General features: G+C 43.9%; 1 protein-coding gene across 1 annotated transcript in view; it reads left to right on the top strand.

The window, feature by feature from the left end:
- Nucleotides 1-1,988: 1,988 nt before the first annotated feature.
- The window catches only part of LOC147421641 (isopentenyl-diphosphate Delta-isomerase I-like), a 49,196-nt gene continuing 36,856 nt past the window's right edge, over nt 1,989-14,328 (top strand). The window contains exons 1-2 of the mRNA XM_086503455.1: nt 1,989-2,214; nt 2,540-2,595. Coding sequence (XP_086359581.1) covers nt 2,153-2,214; nt 2,540-2,595 — 118 coding nt within the window. The 5' untranslated portion in view covers nt 1,989-2,152. The remainder of the gene's footprint in view (nt 2,215-2,539; nt 2,596-14,328) is intronic.

Genomic DNA, 14,328 nt, shown 5'->3' with positions numbered 1-14,328 from the left:
AACGAAGCAGCACCAGAAGCCGTGCGCCTATCTCCTGAAGATATGTTGAGGAAGTTGGCACGTCAACCAATCTATGAAGGCACCAAAATATATGTGCTTCGTACTTGTCTGGCGTTTTTGAATCTTCAGTCAGTGTACGGGTGGTTAAATGCAAGCGTCACTGCTTTGTTTATGTACATAATTTACAAAAGAGATTTTCCGATTGCAACGGTGATGTGCTCAAAGAGCTTTTTAATTTAATGTGACTTAAACAGGTTATTGCGGGAGCAACTTCTCCTGGCTAGCAATGAAATGCCCCCCTCCAGGCCAGACGCAAAGCAACTTCTGACCTCAGTTGGCTTGGACTACAACAAGATTCATGCATGTCCAAATGATTGCATTCTTTTTCGCAATGAATTCGCAGATTGTCTATCGTGTCCTAAGTGCAGAGCAATGCGCTACAAACAAGATGCAGTTGGCGAGAAAGTGCCAGCTAAAGTGTTGCGGCATTTCCCTATTATTCATATGATAAAAAGCATGTTTCATTGTGGTTCCATTGCAAAGTTGATGCGGTGGCATTCTACGAATAGATCCACTGACGCAACATTTAGGGTGCCCGTTGATTCAAAGGCTTGGATGCACATTGAAGATACCTGGCCACATTTTAAGAGTGAACCACGCAATTTGCGTTTGGGCATGGCAATGGATGGAGTCAATCCATTTGGCTTGAGAAGCTCGTCATGGAGCACTTGGCCTGTGTGCCTTATCAATTACAACCTCCCGCCGTGGCTTGCCATCAAGAAGGGTCATTTGATATTAAGCTTGATTGTACCTAGTAAGTTCAAGGCAAAAAACATGGATGTTTATCTAGCTCCACTAGTTGACGAGCTCCAGGAGTTATGGCATGGGATCGACATAGCAGATGCAGTTGAACCAGTAGGACAACAGCATGCAAGGATCCATGGACTTCTTATGTGGACTATGCATGATTGGCCAGGATACAGAGAAGCTTCTGGTAATGGTTATTGATTTACAAAATTCTCCCTATTCGCAAGCCCTTTGCCTTGGTGTGATTCATGCTTTAATATATACAGGGCTTTAATATATGCAGGGTTATGATTATTGTCATTGTCATTGTATAGACATGGTTATTTCTCTTATTCTTATATTGACATAGTTATGGTTCAGGTTTTGTTAATGGTTATGTTTAACTTTCTGGTTATGCTTATGGTTATTGTTAATTTTGTTTATGGTTATGGTTATGGTTATGTGCATTATGGTTATGCTTTTAAGTTATGGTTATGGTTCGTTATGGTTATGCTTTTAAGTTATGGTTATGGTTCGTTATGGTTATGCTTTTCAGTTGGTACGGTACTTGTCTTTCATTGGCTTTAAATCTCATGTGAGATCCTACATGGATAGCATGTAGGAGGCGTATACATGATATGGTTTTTTTTGAAAAGTTTATGTAAAAACAAAGGGAACTCTGCCGAAATTTCTGCGCGCGAGAGCATGGTTGATTTTGGTGCTGCTCGCTTTCTTGGGCAAAGGGCAGGAAGTCTGGCTGTGGCTGTGTCCATCTTTTAACTAGGCATAGGCCAAGCTACCTGCCCTCTGTCCAAGATTTTTTTTTTCTGTTATGATCGTCGCTATCTGCGTCGCTATGCGCATCGTTGCATCGCAAATAGCGACAGGTTCACAGGAATACGGATATCAACGCACATAACGATGCAGTGCGTCGATAGCTGCATCGATGACACCTTTTTTTGTTGTAGTGCACATTGGTTTTATGTAACTTGACTCAAACACTGTCCTCCGGGTCGCATAATTGGATGACACCTATACAAAGTTCGCAGGTCGGTAGTGCAATTTAATCTTTAAAACCTTGCTTATGCACTTGGTACTTGTTTACTTGTGTACTAAACTATAGCATGCCCACCAAGCAAGACTAGTTTTTTTTGCCAAAGTCAGCCTTCAAAGTTCACCCAGACCACGGTTCAAGCCATGGCCTGCAAAGTCTCTTGAAATCGGTACTCAGACACGAATATTTCGGACATCACCCAAAGTTTTCCATTTTTGCCATTGGCCGTCTATTTATTGTGTGCCATTCCGTAGTTTCGTCTTCATCACATCGCGCCAGGTGCAAGATCACGGTCTCTTGCATTGTGCTGCCATGGGCACCCTTGGTACCGATATCATGGACCCTCTGCAAAAGCGTCTCATGTTTGAGGATGAGTAAGCTCTCTCTCTCTCTTTGTGTACCTCTCAATCGCCGTAGCTTGCAAATTAATGCAGTCACAAACATGCATGCATTTTCTCCACACATACGGCACATACTTGTACTTGTGCACGGCTCTCTCTCTCTCTCTCTCTCTCTCTCTCTCTCTCTGTTTATCGTAACTCGCCCCTCGCCCAGTAGCAACATCTCTCAACAATGTAGTATACTGTGGGTCGCTCAAATGAAGGTTCTGTCTCTCTAATAGATCAGCTCCACAACTTTTGTCAAATGCCGTTTGAAGAAAGTTATCTGGCCTATCTTTTTCTTATGGTGATGCTGCAGATGTATTCTGGTCGATGAGGATGATAAAGTGGTGGGTCATGATTCCAAATACAATTGTGAGCGCTCTTGACCAACCTTAATTAACTTGTTTGCAAGAATAAACAAGGTTTTCTTTAAGGTGTGCTGGTCATGAGTGATATTACTCCGGGTGGATCATGAAATTTCTACATGTGTGGGATGATGAACTTTCACGAACTTTGTTCATTTGTTTTGCAAAGCTTGATTTTTGCCCGATTCGAAAAGTTGAAATAGTAGTCGAGGTGTTCTTGCCTTCTAGAAGATGCACTAGGTGTAAATTGGTAAACAAGGACGGGTGCAAGTATTTTGTAAGTGTTTTTTTGGCTGTCATGTATTACATAAACCACACCACACCTTCTAAGCAGGGTTACTTATCTTATGGACTGTCGTGTACTACAGAAACCTCAGCGGAGCTGATTCTAAGGGTCACATATAGATTTTAATGTCCTAGTGTGATCAGATGATTCTATTATATTCTTTGTATAATTGGTGGTACAAAAGCTTACTTATTACTTTTGTTGCGTCAATTCTTATGCAATAACGCTGTCATGCACAATTGTGGAAACTAATCAACTAATCTTAACACTAACTAAAAGTAGACAAGACACTAGTGAAATACTCAAGACAAGCTGAGAACTCCAAGAGAAATGAGAACACGTGAAATTTGATTTCACTATTATGAAAGACAAGCCACTACATGGGTTTTATCTACAAGTCACTACATGGGTTTTATCTGCTAGTCACAAGGAGTTGGTGGGTAGTTTTTATTAAAGTACTTTTAGGTAGCTCCAATCAACGTGGGTAGGTAATACATTACAACAAGATAATTCACACCTATGTGATATTTCATTACATTTCAACATTACCCCTTAAGTGTGGATTAGATTGTTGACCTGGCAAAAGATCCCACCCTTCAACCAGCAGCCACCCGGTGCTAATGATGAAGGAGAGGCCGATGCAAGAGGCACCTTGCTTGGGGCCAGGCACTAACTTTGTGAGAAATCTGCCTAGTTGCTGCCAATTGGTACATAGACTAATTGAATGAAGTTATAAAAGAAATCCCGAAAGGGGCGCCAGTCTTTGGGGCCAATCTCTCTGGGTACGGAACTACGCCGGGCCGTGTTGATCAAATTGAACTGTAATTTTAAAGTTGTGAAGTATTTTAAGTGATTCTCTCTTGTGTCGCGACATAATCTAGACTTGGGGTGCCCAAGTTTGTTACACAGAGAACCCAACAGACTTCTAACAATGAAAGTAGAAAGAGAAAGAGTTCCCAAGAAAAGAAAGACAAGGATAGACGACCCGGCTCACTCTTCGAGAGAGGGCCAATTACATCAAAGAGGGAAAGTTTTTTGGATGCGTGGAACATGGGCACGTCTCTGCAAAGTGCCCTAAAAAGACACAGCAAGAACAACATGAAGGCTGGCCAGAGCGCTCGAGAGCAGTTGAGGAACGTGACAAAAAAGACAAGATGAAAGCAGGACTGGTTCCAGATTGCATGGGTACTGACCCAAGCATGATTGATGAAAGTACAGAACTTTACCGAGCTTGGGGCAAAGTGAAAGATCAAGAAGCCCTGATTTTCTTTGATGGAGGAGCCAAGGCCAACTTCATTTCACGTGAATTGGCAGTGCGGCTCGAGATTACACCCGATCGGATGGGACCACAAGCAGAGGTAGTTCTAGCGGCACCCGGATGGGACATAGTCATTACACCCGTCATTTGGCAAACTTCGGTTGCATTGTCAGGGGTATTTGGGGCACGAGGACTTTTACATAATGCCCTTGGAAGGTTGTGACGTCCTCCTTGGAGTCCCTTGGTACCATAAGAACAACGCCATGGTCGATTATTGGGTGAATAAAGCGACTTTGACAAATGGAAAGGGCCAAAAAATTGTACTTGATGTAAAACTGAAGGGCGAGTCTTTCCCTATCGTATCGGCTTCGGCCATTTCCAAATTAATGAAATCCATTTTGTTTGTTTACTCGATCTACTTGAAAGAGTTAAATGATGAACACAGAAAGAATATGTGTGAACTTGATAAAGAACGCCAAGATTTTCTCCACACTCATGCCGATTGCTTTTCTAAGGGCCTGTCGGGCGAGTTGCCACCATCTCGTCCCGAGGATCATACTATTTGATCTGATACTTGGAAGCACACCACCGAACCGGCCTCCTCACCGTGTTAGCCGAGCCCAGAATGAAGAGATTATGAACCAAGTGAAAGACCTTTTGGAAAAGGGTCTTATCCAGCCGAGTACTTCACCCTACTGCTCTCTGGTGTTGTTGGTTTTAAAGAAAGACGGATCTTGGAGAATGTGCATCGATGATAGAGCTCTCAATAAAATCACCGTCAGAATAGATTTCCGATTCCACGGATTGATGATATTCTTGACCGACTATAGGGATCCTCTTGTTTCAGCAGGATTGATTTGAAAAGCGGATATCATCAGATCAGAATCGCGTCGGGGATGTCTACAAGAGAAATTTTCGGACGAGCTTCGGTTTATATGAATTTTTAGTGATGCCTTTTGGCCTTACCAATGCTCCAGGACTTCCAACCGAATGATGGATAGGATTTTCAGAGAGTACAGATCTTTTGTTGGCACTTTCTTTGATGACATTATAGTCTTCTCCAAGGATGAGATAGAACATAGACACCATCTGCTTCAGGTCTTTCAGGCACTGTGAGATCACAAGTTAGTTATCAATGCCAAAAAGAGTGAATTTTTCTTGCCGGAGATACACTTTTTGGGACACATCGTCTCAACAGCAGCAGGAGTACAAATGGACCCGGCCAAGATTGACACTATACGTGATTGGCCCGATTGAAAGAATGTTCATGAAGTTAGAAGCTTCTTGGGCTTATGTTCTTACTACCGGCGGTTTATTTGAAAGTTTGCAGAGGTCGCTTCCCCTATGCACATTTTGACACAGAAAGGAGTCCTTTTCTCGTGGGGACCTACATACGTGACTACCTTTCAGATTTTGAAAGAGAAATTGACTACGAGACCTGTTTTGACTTTGCCGGGTTTGCAAAAGTCATTCGAAGTATATTGTGATGCTTGTGGTCGTGGTCTGGGTGCGGTCTTAATGCAAGAAGGCCATGTCATTGCCTATGAGAGCCGATTGTTTTCAAGGCTGGAATTGACAGCACGAATCCAGATTTTTCTGATGTATTCACTCGAATACAGAATAGGAAGGTAGTAACGGGATATTCCATACGGGATGGCTACTTGATGAAGAAAACGATGTTGTGCGTTACACAGCCATTGAGGGAAAAGGTTCTAACTGAATGCCATTGTCCACCTTTACGAGTCACCGCGGCATTGACACCACCTTGAAAGGTGGGGAGCGTTACTTCTTTAGGCCGAGACTCAAGAAAGATGTGAAAGACTTTGTACGCAGTTGCTTGGTATGCCAGAAGGTCAAGTTTGACAGGCATAAAGCACAAGGATTGTTATAGCCTTTACCCATGCCCCCTTGGGAAAGTATTGCTATGGATTTCATTTTTGATCTCCCGAAGACACAGAGTGGGTATGATGGCATTTGGACAGTCATCGACAGATTTAGCAAGCAAGCTCACTTTGTTCCAGTGAAGAAGACAGTCAAGCCGGATCATTTAGCAAGACTGTTCATTTCACAGATTTTTAGATTACATGGCATGCATGAGACAATATTCTCTGACAAAGATCCCCAATTCACGAGTTTGTTTTGAAAGGCTTTTTGGGAGAACATTGACACAAGGTTGCAGTTCTTGTCATCTTACCACCCGCAAACAGATGGGCAATTTGAGATTGCAAATTCGGTCGTACTGGATTTATTGAAGTCTTACATTTCTGATCAGAATTCTCAATGGGAATATTTTTTTCCCTTGGTGGAATTTGCCTACAATAACAAGATCCACTCTTCAACGGGGAAGGCGCCATTTGTGTCACAAATTGGTGACATGGCTGCCCATGTGTACACACACACCTGCATGGAAGCCCAGGGAAACACAGGCTGGCCGGAAATGCTGACGTGGCTGGCTGTACGGCAGCCCCGGAAATTACGGCGCCAGTTGCGGAAAAGCTGATATGTGGCAGCATGTACGGACCTCTGCTTTTTACGGAAAGCTGAGGGTAGTTTTTGGCTACACAAAGGCTGAAAATCTTACGCTGAAGCTTTTGGGGACTTGCTTTATTTTTACGTAAGGCAGAGAGAGAGAAATTTTGCTTTAAGTTTTTAAAGGCTTTAAAAAATACCCAAGCTTTTGATTTTTACCAGCTTTTGGGCTTTGCTTTTAGCATGCCATGTAATCCTTAAATATGTGGGCAGGGCCTCACAACTCAGAACATCTGGACGCAGAGTTTGAGAGTGAGCACCTGCCTGCACTCTCTTGTACTTTGAACACAGATTAATACAAAAAGAAATACCAAAAGGGGCGTCAGTCTTTAGGGCCAATATCTCTAGGCATGGAACTCCGCCGGGCCAGTGTCGAATCAATTGTAAACTGTGAATTGTTTTGAAGTGATTATTTGTGGTGTCGCGGTAGATTCTCAACTTGGAGTGTCCAAGTCTGTTACAGTGGTATCAGAGCACGATCGATTTCTCTTCTACGGGAAATCCGATCCCTTTTTTCGCGGCACCTATGGCTTCAGGCAAAGATCAGTCGACTTCCTCTGCATCCGGCGATGCGGGAAGAGATCACAACGAAGATTCACGCGAGGAGTATGGCCCGCGTCGGCCTACTCAGGCGGAGCTCGAAGAGATGGAGCGTCAACGATTGATCGGCGACGCAACAAAGATGATGCTCAATTTTGGGAAGGACCCAAAATTTGCAAAATATATGAGGGAGACCTCTTTCGACGAGGTGCATGCGCAGTGGCGGCAGATCACAGAGCCACCCCTCAAATCGGCCCTGAAGGAACCTCCTACTCCGAGGATGTACACAGAGCAAGAATTAGAAGAGGTGGTGGATGCACGAATTGCTCAGCCTTTTGACGCACAGAACAAAGCTAAAAAGCACGACAAAAAGTAGAAGAAAGGCACTGACTTCCCGGGTTATTTGGGTCGTCAGTCTACATTTGAAAAGGCAACAAAGCAGAAGAAGCCTTCGATTTGAAGGAGTACCCAGTTCTTCTTCTTCTTCTTCTTCTTCTTCTTCTTCTTCTTCTTGTTCTTCTAGCTCCTCTGACTCGAGCGAAGAAGACAGAAAAGGCAAAAAGCGAAGCAAAAAGCAACGCTTCGGAAAGGGCAAGAAAAAGGCAAAGAAGCCTAAATCTCGCCCCGTGATTGACGGTTCTATAGAGGACTCGTCTACAGACTGTTTGGACTCCGATGACAGCAGCTTTTACGCAAAGAAGAAGAATTTTTATAAAGCCAACCAACATGACTTTCTGGAAGACAAAAGCAAGAAAGTCCAAGAGTTTAAGGAAGGTGGATAGTCAATTAAATTTGACACGTTTTCCGGTTATAGAGATGCTTCGAAGGCTTTGTCTTTTATACAGTAGTTTGACATAGCTTTCTCTAGAGGGCGTTACTCAGAGCACTCTAAGATTCGGAGAGCTGCCTCTTACTATGCTCGAACTTGGTGGTCCACGCTTCTATTAAACAAGACAGCTCCAGTCAAATGGCTGAAATTCAAGAGGCTTTTTATTTCTTCATGGACGACTCGAGAGTATGACGTGACATACGAACTGCTTGGAACCATCTTCGGATGACCAAGAAGGATACAGTGGACGCTTATTGTGAGAGATTCTAGAGCTCTTTTCTACCTGCCTCTTCATTAAAGAAGATCTCGTCAAGGAACAGATTGAGCGGTTTACCTTGGGTCTTCCTATAGAGATCCGAGATCACTACTTGAAACAAAAGTCAGCTTCCATTCAGGAGTTGATGAGTCATGCGAAATGGGGTTTTGCCATTCACTCTGGCAGTCTCACCTACCCCACAGGTGAGATCATGCCGCAAAGAGCCGAACAGACTTCGAAAAATGTAAGTAGAAAGAGAAAGAGCAACCAAGAACAGAAAGACAAGGATGCACGACCCAAGCTTACTCCTCAAGAGAGGGTTCGCTACATAAAGGAGGGGAAGTGCTTTGGATGCGGGGAAACTGGGCATATCTCGCGAAGTGCCCTAAAAAGGCACAGAAAGAACAAAATGACAAGGACGACAAAAGGCCTGAGAGTTCGAGAGCAGTTGAGGACCGTGGAAGAAAAGGCAAGACGAAAACAAGACTAGTTCCAGATTGTGTGGGTACCGATCCCAGCACGATGGATGAGAGTACAGAACTTTGCCGAGCTTGGGACAAAGTGAAAGACCAAGAAGCCGTGATCTTCTTTGATGGAGGAGCCAAGGCCAACTTCATTTCACCGGAATTGGTGGCGCGGCTCGAGACCACTTCCGATTGGATGGGACCACTTGTAGAGGCAATTCTAGCGGCACCCGGTAGGAACGTAGCCATTACACCTGTCATTGGCAAACTTCGGTTGCATTGTCAGGGGTATTTGGGGCATAGGACTTTTACATAATGCCTTTGGAAGGTTGTGATGTTCTCTTGGGAATTCCCTCGTACCACAAGAACAACGCCATGGTCGACTATCGAGCGAGGAAAGCAACTTTAACCCCAGAGAAGGGTAGAACCATTGTGCTTGATGTAAAACTTAAGGGCGAGTCCGTCCCTATTGTATCGGTTTTGGCTATTTCTAAATTAATGAAATTTAGTCTGTTTGTTTACTCGATCTTTTTGAAAGAGTTGAGTGATGAGGATAGGACCAATATGTCTGAATTTGATAAAGAACACCAAGATTTTCTCCACTCTCATGCCGATTACTTCTCAGAGGGCCTGCCAGGCGAGTTACCACCCGCTCGTCCTGAAGATCATACCATTGATTTGATACCTGGAAGAACACCACCAAACTAGCCACCTTATTGTGTGAACCGAGCCCAGAACGAAGAGATTATGAACCAAGTGAAAGACCTCTTGGAAAAGGGTATTGTCCAGCCTAGTACTTCACCATACTGCTCTCCAGTGTTGTTTTTGAAGAAAGACAGATCTTGGAGAATGTGTATCGATTATAGAGCTCTCAACAAAATCACCATCAAGAACAGATTTCTGATTCCTAGAATCGATGATATACTTGACCGAATTCAGGGATCCTCGTGTTTTAACAGGATCGACTTGAAAAGTGGATATATTCAGATCCGAATCGCACCGGGAGACGTCTACAAGACAGCCTTTCGGACGACTTTTGGGTTATTTGAGTTTTTGGTGATGCCTTTTGGCCTAACCAATGCTCGTGCGACATTTAACTGGATGATGGACATGATTTTTCGAGAGTATAGACTATTTGTTGGCACTTTCTTTGACGACATAATTGTTTTCTCCAAGGATGAGGCAGAACATAGAGAACATCTGCTTCAAGTTTTTCAGGCATTACGATATCACAAGTTGGTGATTAATGCAAAGAAAAGTGATTTTTTCTTACCAAAGACTTTTTGGGAGACATTGTCTCAGCAGCGGGAGTGCAGATGGATCCGGCCAAGATACAGACTATCCGTGATTGGCCCGATTTGAAGAATGTCCATGAAGTTAGAAGCTTCTTGGGATTGTGTTTGTACTACAGGCGGTTCATTAGAAAGTTTGCAGAGGTTGCTTCCCCTTTGCATATCTCGACACAGAAAGGAGTCCCTTCTCATGGGGACCCACAGAGGTGACTGCCTTTCAGACATTGAAAGAGACTACGGGACTAGTTTTGACTTTGCCGGACTTGCAGAAGTCATTTGAAGTATATTGTGATGCTTGTGGTTGTAGTTTGGGTGCGGTCTTAATGCAAGAAGGCCATGTCATTGCTTACGAGAGCCGATTGTTCTCGAGGCCAGAATTGACAGCACAGATTTATGAGAAAGAGCTTTTGGCGGTTATCCATGCTCTTACTCGGTGGCGGCACTATCTACTCGGAGCGGATTTTACTGTCTTTACAGATCATCAAAGTTTACGCTACTTCTTGTCACAGAAGCAGCTATCGGAAAAGCAGATGCGGTGGGCGAACATCTTGTCACAGTTTCACTTCCAGATTGTCCATGTGCAGGGACAGAAGAATTTGGTGGCAGATGCTTTCTCCTGGAAGCTGTTGGTTATGGCTATTTCTGCGATACACCATAGGAGCTTTGAGGATATGGTCGATCAGTATGCCACGGATACTGATTTTGCAGACATTTTTACACGGATACGGGATGGGGAGACAGTAGTGGGATATTCCATTCGGGATGGCTACTTAATGAGGAAAACCATGTTGTGCGTTACACAGCCGTTGAGGGAAAAGATTATGACCGAATGCCACTGTCGGCCTTTTACGGGTCACCGCGGCATTGCTACCACCTTGAAAGGGGTAGAGAAATACTTCTTTTGGCCGAGACTCAAGAAGGATGTGGATGAGTTTGTGCGCAGTTGCTTGGTATGACAGAAGATTAAGTTTTACAGGCATAAAGCACAGGGATTGTTACAGCCTTTGCCTCATACTCACCCGCCCCTGGGAAAGTATTGCAATGGATTTCATTTTTTGATCTCCGGAGAACACAGAGGGGTCACAATTGTATCTGGACTGTTATTGACAGATTTAGCAAACAGGCTCATTTCATTCCACTGAAGAAAACAATCAAGCCGAATCACTTAGCATGACTGTTTGTGGCCAAGATTTTCAGATAACATGGCATGCTCGAGACGATTTCTTTGATAGGGACCCCAGATTTACGAGTTTGTTTTGGAAGGCAATTTGGGAGAACATTGGTACGCAGTTGCAGTTCTCGTCATCTTTCCACCCGCAGATTGACGAGCAATCTGAGATTGCCAATTCAGTGCTTTTAGATTTCCTGAAGTCTTATATCTCGGATCAGAAGACTCAATGGGAAAAGTATCTACCTTTGGTGGAATTTTCCTACAATAACACGATACACTCTTTGATGGGGAAGGCGCCATTTGAGACTATTGAAGGTGCTGTGAAGGTTCCACCCTTCCTAAGCACGAAAGATAAGATTTTTGAAGCTGATGAGTACACGCGCGACTTTGACACGGCTTTTTCCAAGGTCCGCGAGGCTTTGCAGAAATTTCAGGAAAGACTAAAAAAGGCAGCAGATCGCCATCGTCGCGATTTGAAATTGAAGGAGAATGATTGGGTGCTCTTTATGTTTTGAGAAGGCACGCCTGAGAAAGAAGAAGGGAAAGGAGAGGCTTTTTCCAAAGCTTAGTATGCGATACCACGGACCTTTCCAGATCTCCAAAAAGATCAATGATGTCTCCTTCCGACTGAAACTCCCTAACACTTGGAGGATTCACAATGCATTTCATGTGAGTCTCTTGAAACCTTTTAAAGGTGATGTGCCCGAAGATGGGGAGCTTAATGAGAATCCCGAAGTGGAAGAAAACGAGGAGATCCTTGTTCGTAAACAGATTTTGGCACATAAGGACAGAAAGAATAAGGGTAAAGTAAGAAGGCGGTTCTTGGTTAAATTCAAGAACTATCCTGCATTGGATGCAAAGTGGATGGAGGAGGACCTAGCAGATACTCCTCAGATTGTGAAACTTTACCTTGAAGTTTTTGGTTTAGCATAGTCTACTCGAGATCTGGTGCAGTGGATTGCACAAGAGGGAAGTTACTCCGCTTCTTTGTCAACAGATGCCTCGAATTTTGAAAACTAGAGTCACTGATGTCTCTTTGAGCTTCAGGGATACTGAGAGCTGAGAGTATTCTGTTGTATGACTTTATGAAATGGAATTCCGGATAATATGAAAGTGATTTGTTCTTGACTTGTTTAAGTGCAGGAATTGATAGACGAAATGACTGCAGCTTTTGGGTTTGAATGATCTAGATAGACATGGTTGCAATAGGGATTAGTCAATCGGGCATCTATCAGGTCCTAAGTGGATCTAGATGCGATTGCTAATTGCATTGTCGATAAATCATGGTCTGAGATCCGAATGAATGTTAAATGTGATTTGTCATGTGATGTCAAGTGATGTTATGTGATGTGACTGTCGATTGGTACATGTGCTAGATGTGTGTTCCTAGTGCGTGGGTACTAACAGTCAGTGTCTGCTAAGAGAGTTTATGGCCTCTGTCTATTTTGCAGGCGTAATCGAGGGCGACTATAATGCTTTTAAGAGGGGGGTATGTCACAAACTGGTGATGTGGCTGCCCATGTGTACACACACACACACACCTACATGGACAAGCCGGGGAAATGCAGACAGGCCGGAAATGTTGACGTGGCTGGTTGTACGGCAGCCCCGGAAATTGCGGCGCCAATTGCGGAAAAGCTGACACATGGCAGCATGTACGGACCTCTGTATTTTACGGAAAGCTGAGGGCAGTTTTTGACTACGCAAAGGCTGAAGATCTTACGCTGAAGCTTTTGGGGATCTGCTTTATTTTACATAAGGCAGAGAGAGAGAATTTTTGCTTTAAGTTTTTAAAGGCTTTTAAAAATACCCAAGCTTTTGATTTTTACCAGCTTTTGGGCTCTGCTTTTAGCATCCCTTGTAATCCTTAAATATGTGGGCAGGGCCTCACAACTCAAGAGCATCTGAACGCAGAGTCTGAGAGTGAGCGCCTGCCTGCACTCTCTTGTACTTTGAACACAGATTAATACAAAAAGAAATACCGAAAGGGGTCCTAGTCTTTGGTGCCAATATCTCTAGGCACGGAACTCCTCCGGGCCAATGTCGAATCAATCGTGAACTGTGAACTGTTTTGAAGTGATTATTTGTGGTGTCGCGGTAGATTCTCGACTTGGAGTGTCCAAGTCTGTTACAATTTGAGATCATTGAAGGTGCTCTGAAGGTTCCACCCTTCCTTAGCACGAAAGATAAGGTTTTTGAAGCCGACCAGTACAGGAGGGACTTGGGCAATGCTTTTGCCAAGGTTCGGGAAGCTTTAGCGAAATCTCAGGAAAGACACAAGAAGGCAGCAGATCGACACCGTCGCGATTTGAAATTAAAGGAAGACGATTGGGTGCTCTTACATTTTGAGAAGGCATGCTTAAGAAAGAAAAAGAGAAAGGAGCGGCTTTTTCCAAAGCTTAGCATGAGATACTATGGTCCTTTCCAGATAAAATGTCACGTGACACATCCCAACCCTATGTGTCCGTGGACAAGCTACACCATAGCAGGGTTCCCGTCAGTCAAGTCAAGTCTAGATTAGCAGTGATCTGGCACTTTTGTGAGTCTATTCGTAGACCGTGCATGCCCAATCACTTAGCATAGATGCATATCCTCCGGTTGCACACAGCATGATCATCGGAATTCCCATCAGAATCCATTAGTATCAGTTAGGGAAATTTTCCAGTGCATTTAGCCTATTTCCCTATTTATTGGTATTTTCACTTATTATTTTTAAGTGACTTTCCAACAAAAGTAGGTAGGGCAATTTTGCTAAGTTAATATATAAGCAAACCCAAGTTAGCACTTTCTGGCAGAAGAGGCAGCAGGAGCTTCCCGCTCAACAGGCAACTTCTCAGCAGTACCTCCCCCCCCTCATGAACCTCTAGCGTTTTGCATCTCCCCCTCATCCCTGGCGTTTTCCTTCAACAGCAGGCCTTCGCCACCATCGATCATTAGCACTCTAGCGTTTGCAGATCTTTGCCATCGCCAGCAAGCTTCTCAGCCTAGCGTTTTCCTCATGATGACCATCAGCGTTTTCAGCCATCACTAACGCCAGCCTCATCAAGCACTTCAGCGTTTTGCATTGGCATAGTCAGATCAGCCTCGCATGCATCAGATCCATTAGCTTTTTGGG

The sequence above is a fragment of the Adiantum capillus-veneris genome, chromosome 27, assembly GCF_014529385.1.
Source record: "Adiantum capillus-veneris isolate H3 chromosome 27, ASM1452938v2, whole genome shotgun sequence".
Classification (NCBI taxonomy): domain Eukaryota; kingdom Viridiplantae; phylum Streptophyta; class Polypodiopsida; order Polypodiales; family Pteridaceae; genus Adiantum; species Adiantum capillus-veneris.
This window is presented reverse-complemented; position numbering and strand designations above follow the sequence as displayed.